This window comes from Giraffa tippelskirchi, chromosome X (assembly GCF_054371585.1).
Source record: "Giraffa tippelskirchi isolate mGirTip1 chromosome X, T2T-mGirTip1v1.2.pri, whole genome shotgun sequence".
NCBI lineage: Eukaryota > Metazoa > Chordata > Mammalia > Artiodactyla > Giraffidae > Giraffa > Giraffa tippelskirchi.
This window is the reverse complement of record NC_137289.1, coordinates 86,935,846-86,956,644: the sequence shown is the minus strand read 5'-3', so window position 1 is coordinate 86,956,644 and position 20,799 is coordinate 86,935,846. Positions and strand designations below refer to the sequence as shown.

At 47.3% G+C, this 20,799-nt stretch overlaps 1 protein-coding gene across 1 annotated transcript; it reads right to left on the bottom strand.

Moving 5' to 3' along the window:
- Positions 1-922: 922 nt before the first annotated feature.
- LOC145535687 (uncharacterized protein CXorf49 homolog) lies at positions 923-5,129 on the bottom strand. Its single transcript, XM_081564067.1, has 7 exons — positions 5,048-5,129; positions 4,801-4,974; positions 3,528-3,712; positions 2,744-2,867; positions 2,130-2,206; positions 1,802-1,847; positions 923-1,093 (listed from the first exon to the last, which is right to left on the bottom strand). The coding sequence occupies exons 1-7, from the start codon at positions 5,127-5,129 to the stop codon at positions 1,089-1,091; spliced, it is 693 nt and encodes a 230-aa protein (XP_081420193.1). The 3' UTR covers positions 923-1,088.
- Positions 5,130-20,799: the final 15,670 nt, after the last annotated feature.

The following is a 20,799-nucleotide window of genomic DNA, read 5'->3' as shown; positions in this document are numbered from 1 at the left end:
CAAGGGCAGAGAGACATCCAGGCTGCAGGAGTGTAGGCTGGTCAGTTGGTTAGGGCAGGGAGGATATGAAAGCTCCAAGGACCGGACCATCCATCTCTAGCTGTCAGGGTGCACTCTGCCCCAGACTGGCACCAGACGCCTCTCCTGACCTCCAGCTCAGCAACTAACCTGAGCTTTTCTCCTGTGTTCCCCTGTGTTCCCCTGAGCTTCGATCCTGCTCCCCAGTTCAGCGGGTCCAAGATTCATCCTCATGCCCTTTACTGAACCCAAGGAAGGGGAAGCAAAAGTTTTGGTGCCTGAGTCTCAGGGATGAGTGCTCAAGAGAGCAGGGAGAGTACGCAGGTTCCTGCTTGCAAGGTGGCACCGGGGGTGGGGTGGGGTAGGGACTCCACTGAGAGGGTAGGGCAGGGGAAGGGGGAAGATGAGCAAACCTGTGCCTGTTACCACCTGCTTAAGTAAACAGGCAGGCAAGGTCATCGATGGCAAGCCAGGGGAGAGATCGAGGGTGCTCTGACAGGAAATCAGAGTGGTCGGGGTAAGCAGGACAATGAGTGCAGTGAGGGAAGGGTGAAAGACTGGAGCTCTGTAAGGAGGTCATGACTTCCTTCTGACAGGGAGGCAGAATGGCAGCAATGAATGGAAACTCCTAAACCCCAGAGGAGGGTGTTTAGAGAACTAGAAGAGGGCCTTCAGGGAAAAGGGGGGACGTGCCAAGGTGGCCAGACAGAGCCCACACAGAACACACACTAGGGGCGCTCCGCTGGCCTGACGGCCTGGATGGTAGCACAGGCTGACCCAGAGTGCCCCCCACAGGATGCCAGAGGTACTGTTGTGGAACAGGCTCTGATACGGAGTGGCTCCCCACCAGGCCTTGCCCCATTCCCCCAACCCCTACCCCCCAGAGAGAGGACAGAACACAGAATATGAGAAGCCTTTTAATCAAAAACTGCTGTGAAACTGGGGCAGACAGGGGGCAAAACAAGGGGCAGAGGATGCCCTGGTGGAGGCAGAACAGGAGGCAACAAGCTTGGCCACAGCTCGCCGGCCCCGGAGGTAACAGCTGCTCCTCTTGCCGGAAGATACTGGGCTCAACCTGTGAAACAGCAGAGTCAGGGAAGAGCCTCAAGCCAGGGCCAGCCCACGGCCCTGCTCAACAGCCAGGACTGTGGGAAGGGGTGTGGGGTGTGTAACACTCATTTCAAAGGATCCGGAACTTGTCAACCTGGTACTGCATGGAGGCTGCAACAGGGAGAGGCATAAACAGGTGCTCTAGACAGACGGACATAGAAGCCTGTCCCCCTGTCCCCGTGGGGAACCACCTAGCCCTGCAACCTGAAACCCACATACCCCCAGCCCCGATGCAAAGAGCTCTGGGCCTCGTCACTCCCCACTACCGGAATTAAATGTGGAGCCATTTCCTAAAAGGAAACAAAATGTGCCAGCAGCTCTCAAGGTCGGGGCCACGCCCAGACCATTCAAAAATTGTCTCACAAACAATCCAACAAGAACCTCCGAGGCCACACCAGATCAACAAGGCATCTCTACAAGTCCTATCAGAAGGAGCTCTCTAGGACTCGCCTGGCTGGCAGAGTGTGCACGCAGTCCACACAGCACTTTGCTCCTTGTCCACACGCCCAGCTGAACATGCACCGCCCGCTCCAGGGTCAGGCGTGATAGGTTCTCCTCCCCACAGGAATGCTGGTCCCTACGAGGCCTCCTGCACCGGCAGCCCACCCACCCCAAGGGCCCACCCCACTTCTGCATTAAGAACCCACTGCTCTCTGTCCCTGGTTCCTCATACCAAGTTGCTCCTTAAGGTCGTCTATTTCTCTCTGTAGCACCAGACACTAGGCCAGCAGACACAGCAGGAAGAGAAATGGTTAGTATACACCCGCCTCCCCTCTCCTCCTCCTCTCCTCTCCCCCCGGGCCCTCCATCCCAAAGCCAGGTGTCTAGACTGGCAAGGGAAAGACTTTCCTCAGAGGAAAGGAGGTGGGCTCCCTCCCTGGGGTGTGGGATGGGGACGGGGCGGGGGGCGGGGGGGGTGCCCACACATGTCAGTTGAACTTGGACCCAGATCCCACCATGGGGTTTGGGTGTGCATTTCCAGGAGCCAGAAGAAGCATTACCCGAGGACAGCCCTGCCTTGCAGCTGGCTGCTGCCGCCTTTTCGGTCTTGGGGGATGGTCAGTTGGTTCACGGTCACCTGACAGGGAAAGGACACACAATCCAGCTTCCCAGGCTCCCAGTGAGGTGGAAAGGGCCAAGCAGGGTCTAACGTGAGGTGAGGCAGTACCACCCTCTGCTAGCATCAAGCCTCCCCGGCTCTGCCCGGCAGGCAGCCCAAACCTTCTCTCTGGGCCTGCCCCTCCTATTCCTCAGGGGCAGCCATTTTACCACGATGGTCCCGAAAGACTGTGGTTCTGGGTTCGAGCCTCCCAGAGCGGCAGCCACGGCCAGCACCTGGGAGAGCAATGTGGGCGAACAGCACTTCACAGAAAACGCTATTAGCCTGCAGGTCTACGCCCAGAGTAGCTGTTGGGGCACTGCCACCGATCACCCCTGCCAAACAAATCCCACACAGAAGGTGATGGGGCCAGGGCTAGCCCTGCTGACACCTGTTTCCCATGGAAGAGGCAGCCTGAGAGCAAGGCTGAGGCCCCAGAAAAGAGAGAGAGACAGACAGAGGTTTCTGCCCTCACCCCTGGTTCCCTGCCCCCATATCAAAACCCAGGACACTCACCTGAGGGGCCAGGCCCTCTGGGCATGACTTCTCCCTTGTTCATGGCCACGGGCTCTGAGTTTCCTGAATCCTGCCCGCCTCTGATGTTGACGTTGGTGCTGCTGGGTTCTCCTTGACGCACCACCTGTGGACAAGACGCCGGTGCCCTGTCAGTGGTCAGCTAAGAACAAAGATTTCTCACTGACCTGGAGTAAGGATGTGTGTGTGTGCATGCACCTGTGTGTACCAGTGCATTTATATGTCTATGTCTGTGTGTGTGAGACCTCGTGTGATTCAAGACCGAGCTGAGGCAGGGAACTGGAAAGGAAACTGAAAGGCTGATCTCTTCAGCACATTCCCTCTAAGTCAGCCCCAGGCCAGCAGGCAGAGCTGAGCTGGGGACAACAGTGTGGCACTGAGAAAGCCTGGGGCCCCTGCAAGGAAGGTTTGGGGATCAGCTAGGAAGTAGGATTCAGGAAAGTGATGTGTCTAAACACCGAAGCTCTGTGAAGCTTTTAAGGGGCCCCTCAAATCAATTCAGCTACCAGCTCTCCCTTCCACTCCAGCCCCAGCCTGGCTGGAAACAGGCCAAGGGTGGAGAACCCAGCCCAGCACACCCAAAGTGCTACCTTAACGTTTGTCCCTAGTAAAAGACCCCAATCTGGCATCCTAATGACCCAGTGACCGAGGGCCACCCAATGACCACCCCTGAGGGATGGACAGAGGGAGCACGGGTGAAGACCTGTGTCCTGGGGAGGATGGCAGGGGGAAGAGGGGGGAGCGAGGAGGGGCCTGGCCTACTCACTCGGCCCTTTGGGAATGGGTCTCTATTTGGGTCGTTGTCTTCTCCGGACACCGCCATTGCTGCCACCAACTCCCGTGCCCGCCTAGCCATGGATTTCTTCCGAGCGCCGGTTTGCTTGGATTCTTTGGCTCCCGAAGGGACCAAGGCATACTTCTTGGACCTCTCAAGCAGCGGGATGCCGGAGACTGGGGGGAAGGTGACCGGATCCAGGGGAGTGGCCGAGATTCCCTGCTCCCAGGAAGGGAAGGTTCTCCCCGGGGCAGGTTTGGAGACGCCCCTGAGGGATTTCTTCTCCTGTTCCCCCTTCCTCCTAGGACTGGGCTGCGGTAGGCTGCCTGTAGTGGCAGCTGCAGTAGCTGATGCTACTGCTACTCCCGGGTACCTGGGCAGGCTGCCCCCCTTCTCCCTGAGCACGCTCTGCAATTTCTTAGGGGGAGAGACGTCCTCCTGCTCTGCATCGCCCTGCCTGACCTGCCTTTCCACAACCGAGATTAATCCTCGCAGAGCCGAGGACAGGCAAGTGCCTGGCACGTTAACGAGATTCTCCCTGCCTTGGACTTTCGAGTCTCTGGGTGTGTCCCCGGGGTCCTTGGGGCCGTTGAGCTTGGCCTGGCCTCTGTCTTTGGCATAAATGCTCACCCTCATCAGCTCTATCTCACTGAACTCATCAGAGGACTCGGAGTCGGACAGCAGCCCGGCTGGGCTTTCTGAGGGGAGCCGCTGGCGATCCACAGCCACCTTCAACCTACTCTTACTGCCTCTCTTCGGGATCCCCCAGGCCCGGCCCGCCTCGACTCCACCGACCTGGAGAGGGCAGGCCTCAGCCTGTGCCTCTTCCCCACACCTCCGGGCGGCCACGCCTCGACTGCCGGGACGCGCCTCGAGGTCCCACAAGGGAGACCCTTCGCCGACCACGTAGCTCTCCGGGAACAGGCATCTGCGGATGCCCCGCAAGCCCAGGTTGGTCAGCTGCTGCAGGACGGTCGCTACTGACTCGTCAGCCAGCTGCAGGACGTCCCCCTGGTCGTCGGCCGGGGAGCCAGGCCGGTCTTCGCGGCCCCACAGCACCTGCCCTCCCGCTTCCGGCACCTCCCACTCTGACTCGAAGCCTTCAGGGTCTAGGAAGCCATCCCCACCCTCACCCTCGCCGCTTCGCGGTGCCCCCGGCTCGGGGCATGGCCTGGGTCCCCGCGGGGCTGTGGAGCTGGCCTCAAGGCCGCTGGTCTGCTCCCGCACTCTGAGCCGAAACCCGCTCCCCAAACAGCCGCCTCACCATCTGAGGAGCTCATGTCGCAATCTGGGTGGCCGGCGGACCTGGGACGGTGACGATTTATCAACCGGATCGAGGTGGCAGCGGTGGCGGCGGTCAGGGCAGGCGAGGCGGGTGGCGTCTGGCGCACGCCGTCAAGCGCCACGCGCACCACGCGCACCACACACAGGAGATCGCCTCAAATCACGCGAGGCTTTCAGCGAGCCAGCGCTGCCGCCTCCTCATTGGTCCGGTTCCTGCCAAGCAGCACACGCCTTGTTTGCCCGCGCCCTCGAGGTGTAACCAATGGGGTCGAGGGCCTCCTGTGGTTTGCTGCCAAGCCCAAAGGCCATCCCGGCAGATGGCGAGTTGGTGGCTGAAGGTGATGCTGCGTGTATACCTCTGTCAAGCCTCTCGTCCCACCTCCTCCTGTCCCACCTCCCCTTTCCGGTTAGAGTCACAGCCCTGAGCCCTGACTGTGTACAAAGTGGGTGGAGCAGGAGGCAGGAAGGTACTGAGGGCGCTGGTCTCCTGGGAGGTGAGGATGAAACGTCAGGATGGAGGCGCTGGGCGCCTAGCACGTGCTGAAAGCATTTGCCAGCCTCCCTTCCACCACAAGTCTTATGACCCGATGGGAGAATGGGCAGAGGAATCCCGCGCTCAGTGATGAGTGGTCGGCGTACTTCTCCCTAAGTGGCCAGAGGACAAAGGGATTGTCGTTTTCTTCTGTAACATCTCTGCCTCAACTGCTCCATCAAACGTTCTTGGCAGGCAGATTTGGGGGACAGTCTGGGGTTGACCTCACTCCCTCAGCTCTTTCCCCACTCTGAGGCAATTCAAAGAAGAGAGAGTCTCACTGTCCAGTCCCCCCTTCAAAGATGCTCACCACCGCTGACCCTGGAGATGTAAACTAAAACCACGAATCGGGCTTCCTGCACTAGGACGACAAGCTTCCAAGTGCTTAACCATTCCGAGAGTGGGTGAGTTGAGGAGCAAACCTCTGTGGCGGTGGTGCAAGAAATCCATTTGGGAGGTAATTTGGCTGAATCTATGAAAAGCAACTTATAGAGCAGGGACCCTGTGCCCGGCACTCTTCTAAGTGCTGTACATAAATAGTAATGCTTCCTTGTGACCCTCCTAGGACTATAGTACTAATGATCACCAGCCTCTTACAGGTGAGGAAACAGGTACTGAGAGGTTCAGCCACTGGCCCAAGGTCATTTGGCCCATGGGGATCAGTGGTAGAATTGAAACCAAGCAATCTGACTTCAGAGTCCTTGCTTTGATCCAAAGATCTTAAACCTTAAAAAAAAAAAAAAGAGAGGAAAGCCATTTTTTTCCTCTATCAGGAAGTCCACGGCCTGGCACACCTTCTAAAAGTGAGGGTTTATTTCTAAGATCTCTAGTTTACTCCACTGATCTATTTGTTAATATGGCACTAACATACACTTTTCATTACTGTAGCTTTGTAAAGTTTTGAAATCAGGAAGTGTGAGTTCTCTACTTTTTCTTTTTCCAAATTGTTTTCCCTATTTAGGATCTCTTTTTAGATTCTATTTAAATTTTAGGACGAGTTTTTCTATTTCTGTAAAACATGCTATTGGGATTTTGATAGGGTTTGCATTGGATCTGTAGATCACTCTGGGTAGTGTGTTAGAGGAACAGATCCAGTGGAGTGTGTGTGTGTGTAAAAGAATTGACTCATTCGAATGTAGAGGCTGGTAAGTCCCAAGATCTAGAGGGTGAGTTGGCTAGCTGGAGACCCAGAAGAGCCAGTGGTTTAGCTCTAGCCCAGGTTAGAAGGCCTAAGAACCAAACCAGTAGAGCTGATATTTCAGTTTGAGTCTAAAGGCAGGAAAAGAAGCTGATGTCCCAGGTCCAAAGGCTTTCACGCAGGAGGAATTCTCTTACGTGAGGAAAGGTTGCCTTTTTGTGTTATTCAGACTATCAACTGATTAGGTAAAGCCCACCCACATTATCAGGAGGAAATCTGTTTTATCCAGTTGACTGATTTAAATGTTAATCTCATGAAAAAGCACCCTACAGAAACACCCGGAATAATGTTTGACTAAATACCTAGGCACTCTGTGGACCAGTCAAGCTGACACATAAAATTAACCACCTTAGATAGTGTGGACTTCTTAACAATATTTATATTCCTGTCTGTGCAGAGAGATGCCTCTCCATTTATTTGTGTCTTTTTTAGTTTCCTTCAGCAATGTTTTGTAGTTGGGAGTGTACAAGTCTTTTGACTCCTTGCTTGAGTTTATTCCTCAGTATTTTATTCTTTTTTGCTGCTAATGTCAATGGAATTGTTTTCTTAATTTCCTTTACAAATTGTTCTTTGTTAGTGTATAGTAATACAACTGAACTTTCCTTTTGGATTTTGTGTCCTACAACTTTTTTGAATTTGTTTATGAGTTCTACCAGTTGTGTCCATGTGTGTGTGTAAGGGTGTGTGTAATCTTTTGAGTTTTGCATGTACGAAAGCATGCTATCTTCAACAGAGATAATTTTACTTCTTTCTGACTTGGATGCCTTTTATTTCTTTTGCTTTCCTAACAGCTCTGGCTATGACTTCCAGTTGTTGAATACTAACATAATGGTGAGAGCGGGCTTCCTTGCCTTGTTCCTCACCTTAGAAGAAGCGATTTCAGACTTTCACCACTGAGTATGATGTTAGTTGTGGACTTTATTATGTCGAGGTAATTTCTTTCTACTCCTAGTTGTTTGACTGTGTTTTCTCATGAAGGAGTGTTGAATTTTTTGTGCATCTATAGAGAAGATCGTGTGATTTTTGTCCTTCATTCAGTTAATGTGTTTTATTACATTGATTGATTTTTGTATGTTAAGCTATCCTTGCACCAAGGGATAAATCCCTTTTGACCGTGGCACATAGTCCTGCTAATGTGCTGTTGAATTGTTTTGCTAGTATTTTGTCGAGGATTTTTGCATCCGCATTCATCCGGGAATGTGGCCTCTAGTATTCTTTTCTTTTGGTGCCTTTGATATCAGGATAACGCTGGCCTCATAAAATGACTTTGGAAGTGTTCCCTCTTCTTCGGTTTTTTGGAAGCATTTGAGAAAGATTGGTATTAATTTTTTAAATGTTTGGTGGAATTCTCCAGTGAAGCTATCAGTTCCTGATTTTGTGTGTGTGTGTGCAGGGGGGGTTGTCATTACCGATTCAATCTCATTGTTGGTCTATTGTGTTTTCTGTTTCTCCTTGATTCAGTTCTGGTAGATTGTGTGTTCCTAGGAATTTATCCATTTCTTCTAGGTTGTCCAATTTATTGCCACAATTGGTCATGATATTCTTGTAAAATCCTGTTTATTATTGTCACGTTGGTTGTAATATCCCCTCTTTTATTTATGATTTCAGTTACTTTAGTCTTTTCCTCTTAGTTAATCCAGCTAAGGACTTAAAAACAATTCTCTGTGTATAAAGAGGTTTGCTCACAACAGTGTTGTTTATAAGGGCAAAAAACCCTGACTGCTACTTACATTTTCATCACAAAAGCTACTAATATCTCTTGAAACTTGATTATGTGCTAGGCCCTCTACATGCATTATGTCATTTAATTCTCACAACAGCCATGTGAGGGAGACACTAATGTTATCCCTACTTTATATTCAAGGCACAAACATGCGATAACTTCTCCAAAGTCAAACACCTAGTAGATGGTGGAATCAGGATTTAAACTCTGGCCTTTGGGTTTATATAGATACAAATGTGTGTTATGCAACTATTAGCAGAGGAAGTATGTTGCAATAAATGATATCCTGCACTGTTCGAAGCAAGAACTCAAGAAATCTGCAAGTGCCTAAAATCGTTGTATTGAAACATGAATGTCCAGGATGGGTTTCTGGCAACCAGCGGGTCCAATGGCTCTGAACCTTTTTTTTGGTTATGGGCCCTGCGTTAGTCTGTTCGAGTTGCCAAAACCAAATACCACAGGCCGGATGGCTTAAACAAAAGACATTTAGTTTCTCATAGTTCGGGATACTAGAAGTCCAAGATCAAGGTGCCAGCCAGTTCAATTCCTGGTGTAGGCACTCCTCTTGTATTGCAGTTGGCCACCTTCTCTCTGTTTCCTCACATGACATTTCCTCTGTGTGTGGACGGAGACAGAGAGAGAGAGTGCGAGAGACCTGGTAACTCCTCCTCTTTTAAGGATATCAGATCCTATGGGATTAGGGCCCCACTCTTATAACCTCTGTGTGTGTTGTGCTTGGTCACTCAGTCGTGTCAGACTCTTGGTGACCCCATGAACTGTGGCACACCAGGCTCCTCTGTCCATGGGAATTTTCCAGGCAAGAATACTGGGGTGGGTTGCCATGCCCTCCTCCAGGGGAACTTCCCAACACAGGGATGGAACTCAGGTGTGCCACACTGCAGGTGGATTCGTTACCATCTAGCCACCAGAGAAGCCCAAGAATACTAGAGTGGGTAGCGTATCCCTTCTCCAGGGGTACTTCCCAACACAGGAATCAAACCTGTATTGCAGGCAGATTCTTTACCAGCTCCCTCAATCAACCCTAATTACCTCTCTAAAGGCTCCATCTCCAAATTCAGTCACTTTGAGCATTAAGGTTTGAAGATAGGAATTTAGGGGCAACACAACTCAGCCCATAATAGGACTCCTTTGAGAATCTATTGAAAGCTCCATACACCCTCCCAAGAAGCCTTTGCACACAATTTCAGGAAGTTCTTGGAACCCAGGTTGAGAGCCACTGTTCTAGGTCACCTTCCTCTTTTCCCAGATGGAGAAACAAGAGGTTCAGAAAGGGGAAGTGCTTTTCAGCAGGTTAGGCGAGAGACAGGTCTCCTGATTGCTCATCAAGTGCTTGCCCTACCTTACTCCACCTTGCGTTAGGCCTGTCAGGTCAGCAATCCACGGTGACCCCAAAACACTAGAGATTCTGTGGATGCAGTGAAGGAGAGTGCTTCACCCGGGATGCTCAAGTGAGTGAACAAGGCTCTAGCTATAACTGACAGTAAATGGGACAGATTTCATTGTTTCCAGTTAGTCAGGAGGTTGGGAAGAAGCTGTACCAACTTCAACACCCATCCACAAGGGCTCTGAGTGTGAGGCGATGGAGGTGCTTCTGTCCTAACAAACAGCAAAGTGGGGACTGAAGAGGTATAGTTGAACTGTCTGCTGGCCTTGACATGGCACTGTCCCTCTACTCTCAGATTCCCCATTTGTACACCCCTCAGGAGTAGAACTGTTAGATTTCTACGTGAGATTATCTAGCTCTAATATTCTGTACGTCTGTGATTCTGGGGCAGGAACCTTGCGGGAAAACTCAGTTGAGGCATTTGGGTCCTCGAATCATGGGCAAAACAATTTTTTTCCAAAATGTCTTCTGATGGTGTCAAAGAATTAGCAATAAAGCACATGTAGTTTAAAGAGATGAAAAATCCCTAATAAGCACGAGAAGACCCTTACATGCTCAGTCATTTAAGGTAAAGTCTCAAGAGAAATGTTTCCTCAATTTCTGTTTCGGGTCCATCCTTAAAAAGGGAGGTGCATTATAACAGCTGGAATTCTGAACAACAAGGTTAGAAGATGGATCCGTATTTATAACGGGAAAAGTTTTGTTATCTTTAGGCAGCGGGGTGGCCCCAGAAAATGACTCCTGTTTCATTTCATCAATCAGTGAGCTTTTAAAAAACATGACATTCTTCCTATCGACCCTATCGATGCCACAAACCAGTGTGGAGCCTTCACTTGGGCCACAAGACTAGAAACAAAAGTAGGGGCACTCACTGCGGGGTGGAGGCTGACATTCAAGGAAAATTCTTTCCGCTTTGCTCCTTACAAAGAACAAGGGAAGGGCTTGAAGGGCTGTGCACACCCACCTACTGCTTCTGTGCCAGTGGAAGGTGGGAGCACACCCAGTCTAGCACATCGATGGTCTCAGTTTCTGTCTGAGGAGAAAGAGGAAGAAAAGAGCTGCTGCTGCGGGGAGCAGGGGTGAAGGTTGGTGTTAAGACAGCAGTGTCAAACGGGCAAGGGAGATGCAGCCCATCCAACCACCAGCACCATCACCACCGCCACCATACTGGCACAAATAAGCTCCTCAGTCTCAGGGGTTAATAGACGAATCACAAAGAACAGGAGGAACTCCAAAGGCATGGCATCTGGCCCTTCCCAAAAAACAGCCTTAAGCAATACTGCCCTCGGCTGGTCAGATAGGTGTACTATAGCGCAGGCACATCGCTCTGGATTTCTGGCCTTCATTTCTTTTTCTCAGGTTCTTGGTGCTCCACCTCTGAGAGGAAGTGGATGGGGAGGGGAGACGTCTCTGAGAAATTGTATCCAAATACATGACTTCTTTGAGTTTCAGCACAAGTTCACAATTAAATTCTGAATGAGAATGTACTACCCAAATATGGAATATATTTAAAAATTGAGATTGATATTATAATTAAATAAGCATCACTTGATTAGTTTTAGTTAAAAAGGTATGAGTTCCCAAAAATATAGCTATTCATGTAGATGAAATAAGATTACTAAGCTCAGTTAGATAGGTTATCAACAAAGAAAGTAATTTTGGTTCTACTTCTGGTTAGAATATAATTACACTATGCTTATACTGGGATGTTATTTCCCTAAGCATTATATTCTTCTCCAGTTATACCGAAACGTAACATAGATAGAGAAAAAGTCACAATATATACGTCGAGTTTAATAATTGATTATCAAGTGTATACCCCCAAGTCATAGAAGCGGATAGTGTCGGCTTTCCCCAACACTCCTGAAGTTTCCCTGTCTTATCTTAGCCCCGTTCCTTCTTCAAGGAGAATAGGCCCACTCTTACTTATGTGCCATCCTTTCTTCCGTTCTCCTCAAAAATTTTATACTACACACACACGCACACACACACACACACACACACATATAATGTTATGAGTTAGTGTTGACAGCTACTTACAGCTGTACGAATGGAATTGTTAAATATATCTGTGTTGCTTCTTGGTTTTTCAATCAATGTTAAGTTTGTAAGATTCATGCCTATTCTGTGTAGTGGTAGTCTGTATAATTTTGCTGATGAAATTGTATTTATTCGCATGAAGAGGATCTCCCAGGACTTTTGGATTTGAAGCCGGCAGGGCTTAATTTCAGGAGAGCCAAGCGGTCGTGGGAAATAGACTCCACTCTTAACGGGGGCATACAAAATCTCACACGCTCCAGGACCCAGGGCTGAAGCAATAGTTTGAAAGGAGCCTGGGTCAGACCCAGCTACTTATCTTGGAGAGCCTCCCAGAGAGGCAAGAGGCAACTGGACTCACCCTGGGGACATAGACACTGGAAGCAGTCATTTTGCGGAGCTCCTTCTACCCCGTGGAAACTGGTGCTAGCAAGTGCCGTTTTGGACTCCCCCCCTCTAGCTTACTACCACCAGTGCTTAGACCTGCCCATCAGCCTGTAGGCAGGAATACTAGGACAGGCCCAGCTACTAGCCAGGCAGAGATGCAGCCCCACCCACAAGCAAGCCTGCTGTCTTAAGACTCTCTGGAGCTGGACCTGTCAATCAGAGGCCCCGACACACCACACTGGCCCTATACCAGTGAGAAGGCACTAAGCCAGGACTCCAGGGTCCTGCAGTCAGAGGCCCTGGGACCTAGTTCCTGCCCACAGCAGGTCATCACTAGCCCCAGGACCAGTTTTACCCATCAGTGGGTAGGCACCAGCCCTAGTATTCCTTGTACCCAGACCCATCCACCAATGGCCCAAAACACCAACTTCTGGACTCCTCCAGAGCCCTGAAGTCAGAGAACCCAGGAATCAGCTCCATCCACCAGCAGGCAGACAACAGCAACCAGAGTAACTCCAGCCCTGCAGCCTGCCACAGCTGGAAATAGGTCACCCACCAGCAGGCCCACACCAGTCCCAAGAGCCACTGAGCCCCAGCACAGTGTACCAGCAAGTAGACACCAGGTCTGGGACACTTTGGAGCTCTCAGCCAGCAGCTCTGGAATCTGGCCCCACACTGCAGTGTGTGGAAACCCCCTATGCGACATCCAGGATTCCACAGCCAGCAATATCAGGAACGGGCCGCACCGAAGAGTGAACTGAGACCAGCTCTGAGACCCCCAGGGCCCTGCAGTTAGAGACCCAGGAACAGAAACAGAGCTCCACCCACCAGTGAGCTGGCGCTAGCCCCAGGACACCCTGGACCCCAAACCCAGTCAACGGCAGGAAAAACCAGCCTGAAGATACCTTGGCATGTCAGCCAGCTGCCCCCAGAAACAGCCACACTCACCAGCAGGACAAAACGAACTTTGGGACACCTAGGACCCCATAGCCAGCAATGTAGGTGCTAGCCCTACCTATGTCAGCTGAAGGCTATGCTTATTCATGTGATATTGATTCATAGTGGGGAGAGAAGTATGTTTTAGGCTTGCAGGATTATATGCAATAGAATTTGTTGTTGTTTAGTAGCTCAGTCGTGTCCCACTCTTTGCCACCCATGGACTGCAGCACGCCAGGCTTCCCTGTCCTTCACCATCTCCCAGAGGTTGCTCAAACTCATGTCCACTGCGTCAGTGATGCCATCCAAACATCTGATCCTCTGTCGTCCCCTTCTCCTCCTGCCTTCAGCCTTTCCCAGCATCAGGGTCTTTTCCAATGAGTCGGCTCTTCGCATCAGGTGGCCAAAGTATTGGAGCTTCAGCTTCAGCATCAGGGCTTCCAATGAATGAGCAGGATTGGTTTCCTTTTGGGTTGACTGGTTTGACCTTGCTGTCCAAGGGACTCTCAAGAGTCTTCTCCAGCACTACACTTCAAAGGCATCAATTCTTCGGCGCTCAGCCTTTTTTCTTGTCCAGCTCTCACATCCCTACGTGACTGCTGGAAAAACCATAGCTTTGAGTACAAGGACTTTTGTAGGCAAAGTAACGTCTCTGCTTTTTAATACGCTGTCTAGGTTTGTCATTGCTTTTCTTCCAAGGAGCAAGCGTCTTTTAATTTTGTGGCTGCGGTCACCGTTCACAGTGATTTTGGAGCCCAAGAAAATAAAGTCTGTCACTGGTTCCGTTGTTTCCTCATCTATTTGCCGTGAAGTGATGGGACCGGATGCCATGATCTTCGTTTCTTGAATGTTGAGTTTTAAGCCAGTTTTTTCACTCTTCTCTTTCACCTTCATCAAGAGGCTCTTTAGTTCCTCTTCACTCTCTGCCGTAAGGGTGGTGTCGTCTGTGTATCTGAGGTTATTGCCATTTCTCCCCACACTCATTATTAGAAAACGTAAATCAAAACTATAACGAGGTATCACCTCACACAGGTCAGGATGGCCATCATCAGAATAGCTACAAACAACACACACTAGAAATGATGTGGAGAAAAGCAAACCCTCTGGCACTGTTGGTGGCAATGTAAATGATATAGCTACTCTGGAGAACAGTAAGGAGAGTCCTTGAAACAAAACCTGGGAATGAAACGACCATAAGACCCGACAATCCCACTACTGGGCATGTACCCTGACGATACCGTAATGCAAAAAGACCCATGTATGCCAATGTTCACTGCAGCACTATTTGAAACAGCTAGGAAATGGAAGCCACTTAGATGTCCATGGACAGATGAATGGATAAAGAAGTGGTGGTACATATATACAGTGGAACATTACTCAGCCATAAAAAGGAACACATTTGAGTCAGTTCTATTGAGGTGGATGAACCTAGAGCCTATTATACAGAGTGAAGTAAGTCAGAAAGTGAGAAACAATTATCATATATTAACGCATATATATATGGAATCTAGAAAGATGGTACTGATGAACCTATTGGCAGGGCTGCAATGGAGACACAGACACAGAGAACAGACTTGCGAACACAGTGAGGGAAGGAGCCGGTGGGACGAATAGAGAGAGTAGCATTGAAACACATACCTTACCATATGTAAAACAGATAGCCATTGGGAATTTGCTGTATGATGCAGGGGACTCAAGCCTGGTGCTCTGTGGCAACCTAGATGGGTGGGGTGGGGTGGGAGCTGGGAAGGAGGTTCAAGAGGGAGGGGATATATGTATACCTATGGATGATTCAAGTTGATGTTCGTCCGAAGCCAACATAATATTTTAAAGCAATTATCCTCCATTTAAAAATAAATCAATTTTAAAAAGTTTAAAAAAAGTAGCAAGAATAAAACATCAAAAGGAGAACCAAACAGAGATGAAGAGTACAATCCGTGAAATAAAAAATATACTTCATGCATCGAACATGGAATGGTGTTCTGTTTCACATATGATAATATACATGTTTCAATGTTATTCTCCCAGAACGTCCCACCCTCACCTTCTCCCTCAGAGTCCATAAAATTGTTCCATGCATCTGTGTCTCTTATTCTGTCTCGCATATAGGGTTATCGTTACCATCTTTCAAATTCCATATATATGCATTAGTATACTGTATTGTTGTTTTTCTTTCTGGCTTACTTCACTCTGTATAATGGGCTCCAGTTTCATCCATCTCAGTAGAACCAATTCAAATGTATTTTTTTTAATGGCTGAGTAATATTCCATTGTGTATATGTACCACAGCTTCCTTATCCATTCGTCTGCTGATGGACATCTAGGTTGCTTCAGGGCCGGGGCAATGGGATGATCCAGAAGGATGGGATGGGGAGGGAGGTGGGTGGGGGGTCCAGGAGGGGGACACATGTAAACCCATGGCTGATTCATGTCAATGTATGGCAAAAACTATTGCAATGTTGTGAAGTGATTGGCCCCCAACTAAAATAAATAAATTTATAAAAAAAATTAAAAAAAAAAATTAAAAAAAAGGGAGATAAGGAGATCAGAACAAGGCAAGAAGGTGTGAGGATGAAGCAAAGGTTAGACAGAGAGATTTGAAGCTGCTATGGGAGGAAGGGACTACAGACCAAGGACTATGGGTGCCTCTAGAAGCCGGAAAGGGTGAGGAACCGGATTCTCCCCTAAAGCCTTGGAAGGAACAGAAGGAAATAAGTCTTCCCACACCTTGTTTTTAACCCCAGATGACCCATTTCCTCCAGAATTGTAAGATAAATAAATTCGTGTTGTTTGCGTGCTAAAAAAAAAAAAAAAAAAAAAAATATACTTCAACGGTAGGTGAGATGATACGGAGGAACAGATCAAGAAGCTGGAAGACAGGAGAGTGGAAATCACTGAAGCTGAACAGGAAAAAAGAAGGAATAAACATAGATGAGGACAGTTTCAGAGACCTCTGGGACCAGGTCAAGCATAGAAACATTTGAATTCTAGGGGTCCCAGCAGCAGAAGAAAGACAGAAAGGGGCAGAGAGCATATGTGAAGACATACCAGCTGAACACTTTGCTAACCTGGCAAAAGAAATGGGCATCCAGGTACTGAACACAGAGAGCCCTAAACAGAAAGAAGACAAAGCAAGACACATTGTAGTTAGAATGGCAAAAAATAAAGCTAAAGAGGGGATGTTAAAAGCAGCAAGGGAAAAGCAACAAGTTACACACAAGGGACTTTTTGGCAGAAACTCTGCAGGCCAGAAGGGAGTGGCACGACATATTTAAAACGATAAAGAGAAAAACCTCCAACCAAGAAGACACTACTGGAAAGACTGTCACTCCAATCTGAAGGAGAGATCAAAAGTTTTACAGACAGGCAAAAGCTAAAAGAGTTCAGCATCACGAAACCAGCTTTACAGGAAATGTCAAACGGACTTCTCCAAGCAAAAAAGAAAAGACACAACTAGAAACATGAAAATGATTATCCAGAAGGATGGGATGGGGAGGGAGGTGGGTGGGGGGTCCAGGAGGGGGAACACATGTAAACCCATGGCTGATTCATGTCAATGTATGGCAAAAACTATTGCAATGTTGTGAAGTGATTGGCCCCCAACTAAAATAAATAAATTTATAAAAAAAAAAAAAAAAGAAAATGATGAAAGGAGAAAGCTCACTGATAAAGGCGAATATACAGTAAAGGTAGTACATCAATGACTTACAAAGCTAGTGGGAAGGATAAAGGACTAAAGTAGTAAAAAGCATCTGTATCCGCAATGAGTAGGTACGGGAGTGTTGCTGTTGTTTAGTTGCTAAGTCATGTTCGAGTCTTTGAAGCCCCATGGACCTAGCCCGCCAGACTCCCCTGTCCATGGGATTCTCCAGGCAAGGATATTGGATTCGGTTGCCATTTCTTTCTCCAGGGGACCTTCCCGACCCACAGGTCGAACCCACGTCTCCTGCATTGGCGGGCAAATGCTTTACCGCTGAGCCACCTGGGAAGCCCCTTAGTTAAAGGATACACAGAAGAAAAAGATGGAAAATATGATGTCAGAAACAGTAAACGTGAGGAGAGGAGTAAAGAAGGGGGGTAGTTAATATGCATTTAAACTTAAGAGGCCAGCAACTTAAAATAATCAGATAGAAAAAGAGACACGCACAGTGTAGGGAATATAGTCAATAACTACGCACTGCCCTTGTATGGTGGCATATCATAACTAGAATTACAGTGCTGACCATTTTGAAATGTATAGAAATAATAAATCACGATGTTGTATCCCAGGAACTAACATGGTGTTGTAGGTCAATTACGCTTGCAAACAGACAAACAAGCAAACAAACAAAGATGCGGAGGAAAAGAGATCAGATTTGCACTTACCAAAGGGTAGGTGTGGGGGAGGGGAATTGGACAAAGGTGGGCAAAAGGGGCAGACTTCCGGTTACTAGATAAATAAGTACGAGGGATGTAACGTACAACATGGTAAATACAATCGACACTGCCGTATGTTATATATGAAAGTTGTTAAGAGAGCAAATCCTAAGAGTTCTTCTCACAAGAAAAATTGTCTTTTTCTTTAATTTTGTATCTATATGAGAAGATGAGCGTTCACTAAACTTATTGTGATAATCATTTCATTTCATGATGTATATAAGTCAAACCATGATGCTGTACACTTTAAATTTATACAGTTCTGCATGTCAAATATATCTGAATAGAATTGGAAGAATCTAAAGAATATCCTGATGCCATGCACGGAGACGGACAGGACATCAACTTTGCGGTATTCCTGCCAAAACATTTAACCTGAGTGGAATCAGGAAGCAGCAATGAGACAAATTCAACTGGAGAAGATTTCTAAAAACCACCTGGATTGGATCTTTAAAAATGTCACTATCGTGCAAGACCAAAAAAATCTAGGGAAATGTTATAGTTTACAGGACACTGAAGACGCTTGACAACCAAATGCATCACGTGGCCTTTATTTGGAAGCAAACTTATTTTAGAAATCAGGTAGAAAAACCATATTGGGACGATCAGACATTTTGAGTGAGGATCATATAGTAGGTAACTGTATTGTCTCAAAATTAAATTTCCTGAGTATGATAATTGCATTAAGATTTCGAGGCAGACTAATCTTTTTCTTTAGAGATCCATACTGGAATATTGAGAGAAGATACACCGCAACGTCTTAAAGGAACTCCAGTGATTCAACAAAACAGAGAGAGAGACAGACAGAGACTATGGCAAATGTGGCAAAATATTAATAGTGACTCAGTCCAGGTGAAGGATCTTTGGGTGTTCTGTGCTGTTTTCTTGCAACTGCTATCCGTAGAAGGAATACCCTGGGGGTCCAGTGGTTAGGACTCAGTGGAAAAGACCCTGATGCTGGGAGAGAGTGAGGGCAGGAGGATAAGGTGGGGTGGGGGTGGGGTACACAGGAGGAGATGGTTGGATGCCATCACCGACTCAATGGACACGAGTTTGAGCAAACTCCAGGAGATAGTGGAGGACAGGGCAGCCTGGTGTGTTGCAGTCCATGGGGTCGCAAAGAGTTGGACACAACTTAGTGACTTGAACAACAACAACAACTACATGTAAGAGAGATATTTCCGAAAATAAAATTTGGGGGCAAAGAGGACATCATGGGCCACTTTATTCCAGTCCGTTTGAAAACTTAGGAAAAGATGACCAATTTTTAGAAAAAAAAAAAAGAAATAACTTACCAACACTGACTCCAGAAAGAATAGCCACCCTGAGTTGCTCCAGGTAACCATAATGAAATACACCAGTAGTCAAAGCAACTTTCACAGAAATCCTCCAGGCATCCCCCACTGAATGCTGACAAACATCCTAGGCATAAATATTTTCAATTTCACACAAAACCTTAGGAAAAATAGAAAAGGTGGGATACTCCCAAACTCATTTCCCTGAGAATGAAATAACCTTGATATTAAATCCTGTCAAGGACAGTTTGAGAAAGGAAACGCACAGGTCAATCACACACTCAGCGCATAAAAGCAAGAACCAGAAACAGAATCTTAGCAAGGTGAATCCTACAGGATATGCAAAAGGGAAGTACATCATATGCCATGAGTAGGTTCATCCCGGGGCTTCCCTGGTGGCTCAGATGGTAAAGAACCTACCTGCAATGCGGGAGACCTGGGTTCGATCCCTGGGTGGGGAAGTTCCCCGGGAGGAGGGCATGGCAACCCACTCCAGTATTCTTGCCTGGAGAATCCCCATAGATAGAAGAGCCGCTGGGCTCCCCGCTCCATGGGGTCGCAAAGTGCCGGGCAGGACTGAGCAACTAAGCACAGCACAGCACACAGATTCACCCCAGGAATACAAACTTGATTTAATTTGAGGTGATATATCCTTCCAGCTTATCAAACTATGGGAGAAAACCATGTTCAGAAAAAGTAAGTAGTGTCAATATCTATTCATAATGTACTTTTAAAAACATTTCTTTTAATTTAATGTTTATTTTTAACTGGCGTGTAGTTGATTTACAATGTTGTGTTAGGTTCAGGTGTACAGCAGAGTGATTCAGTTATACATCTACATATATCCATTTCTTTTCTGATTCTTTATCCATAAAAATTATTACACAATGTTGAGTAGAGTTCCCTGTGCTATACAGAAGGCCCTTGTTGATTATCTGTTTCACATATAGTAGGCTGTATCTGTTAATCCCGAACTTCTAATTTATCCCTCCCCTACCGCTGGCTTTCCCTTTTGGTAATCATAAGTTTTCAAAGTCTGTTTCTGTTTGGTAAATAAGTTCCTTTGTACAGTTTTTTAGGTTCCACCCCTAAGGGACACTTGTCTTTCTCTTTCTGACTTTCCTCACTCAGTATGACAATCACCACATCCATCCATGTTGCGGCAAGTGGCATTATTTCATTCTTTGTATGGTTAAGTAATATTCCATTGTATATATGTATCACATATTCCTTATCCATTTCTCCGTCGTTGGATATTTAGGTAGCTACCGTGTCTTGGCTGTTGTAAAGAGTGCTGCAATCAACATTTGAGTGCATGCATCTTTTCAAATTATGGTTTTCTCCAGATATATGCCCAGGAGTGGGATTGCTGGATCTTACGGTAGTTCTATTTTCAGTTTTTAGGGAAACTTCATACTCTTCTCCGTAGTGGTTGTACCAATTTATGTTCCCATCAACAGTGAAGGAGGATTCTCTTTTCTCCACACTTTCTCCAGCATTTACCGTTTGTACATTTATGATGATGGCCATTCTGATAGGCGTGAGGTGATACCTCATTGTAGTTCTGATTTGCATTTATCTGATAATTAATGATGTTGAGCATCTTTTCACGTGGTTTTTGGCCATCTGTGTGTCTTCTTGGAGAAACACAATTTCTGCCCCTTTTTATAAAACATAATGGGCAGATTTTATATATATATGCGTATGTATGTATGTATGTATGTATGATGAGGTTCATGAAGTGCTTGTATATTGGAAGGTAATCCCCTGTCTGTCACATCATTTTCAAATGTATTCTCCCATTCTGAGGGTTGTCTTTTCGTCTTGTTTATAGTCCCCGCCCCACCCCCCACCCCCCCGCAACCTTTGCTGTCCAAAAGCTTTTAAGTTTAATTACATCCCACTTGTTTATTTTCGTTTTTATTTTCATTACTCTAGGAGGTGGATGCAAAATCATATTGCTGTGATTTATGTCAAAGAGTGTTCTGCATATGTTTTCCTCTAAGAGTTACATAGTGTCTTGTGTTACATTTAGGTTTTAATCCATTTT

Coding starts and splice junctions, on each gene's coding strand:
- LOC145535687 (XM_081564067.1), bottom strand. CDS start 5,129: ATGGCCTTTGGGCTTGGCAGCAAACCACAGGAGGCCCTCGACCCCATT. Junction 2,207..2,743: donor CAGAGGGCCTGGCCCCTCAG/GTGAGTGTCCTG, acceptor TTTCCCTGTCAG/GTGACCGTGAACCAACTGAC. Junction 1,848..2,129: donor CAAGGCAGGGCTGTCCTCGG/GTAATGCTTCTT, acceptor CTGCTGGCCTAG/TGTCTGGTGCTACAGAGAGA.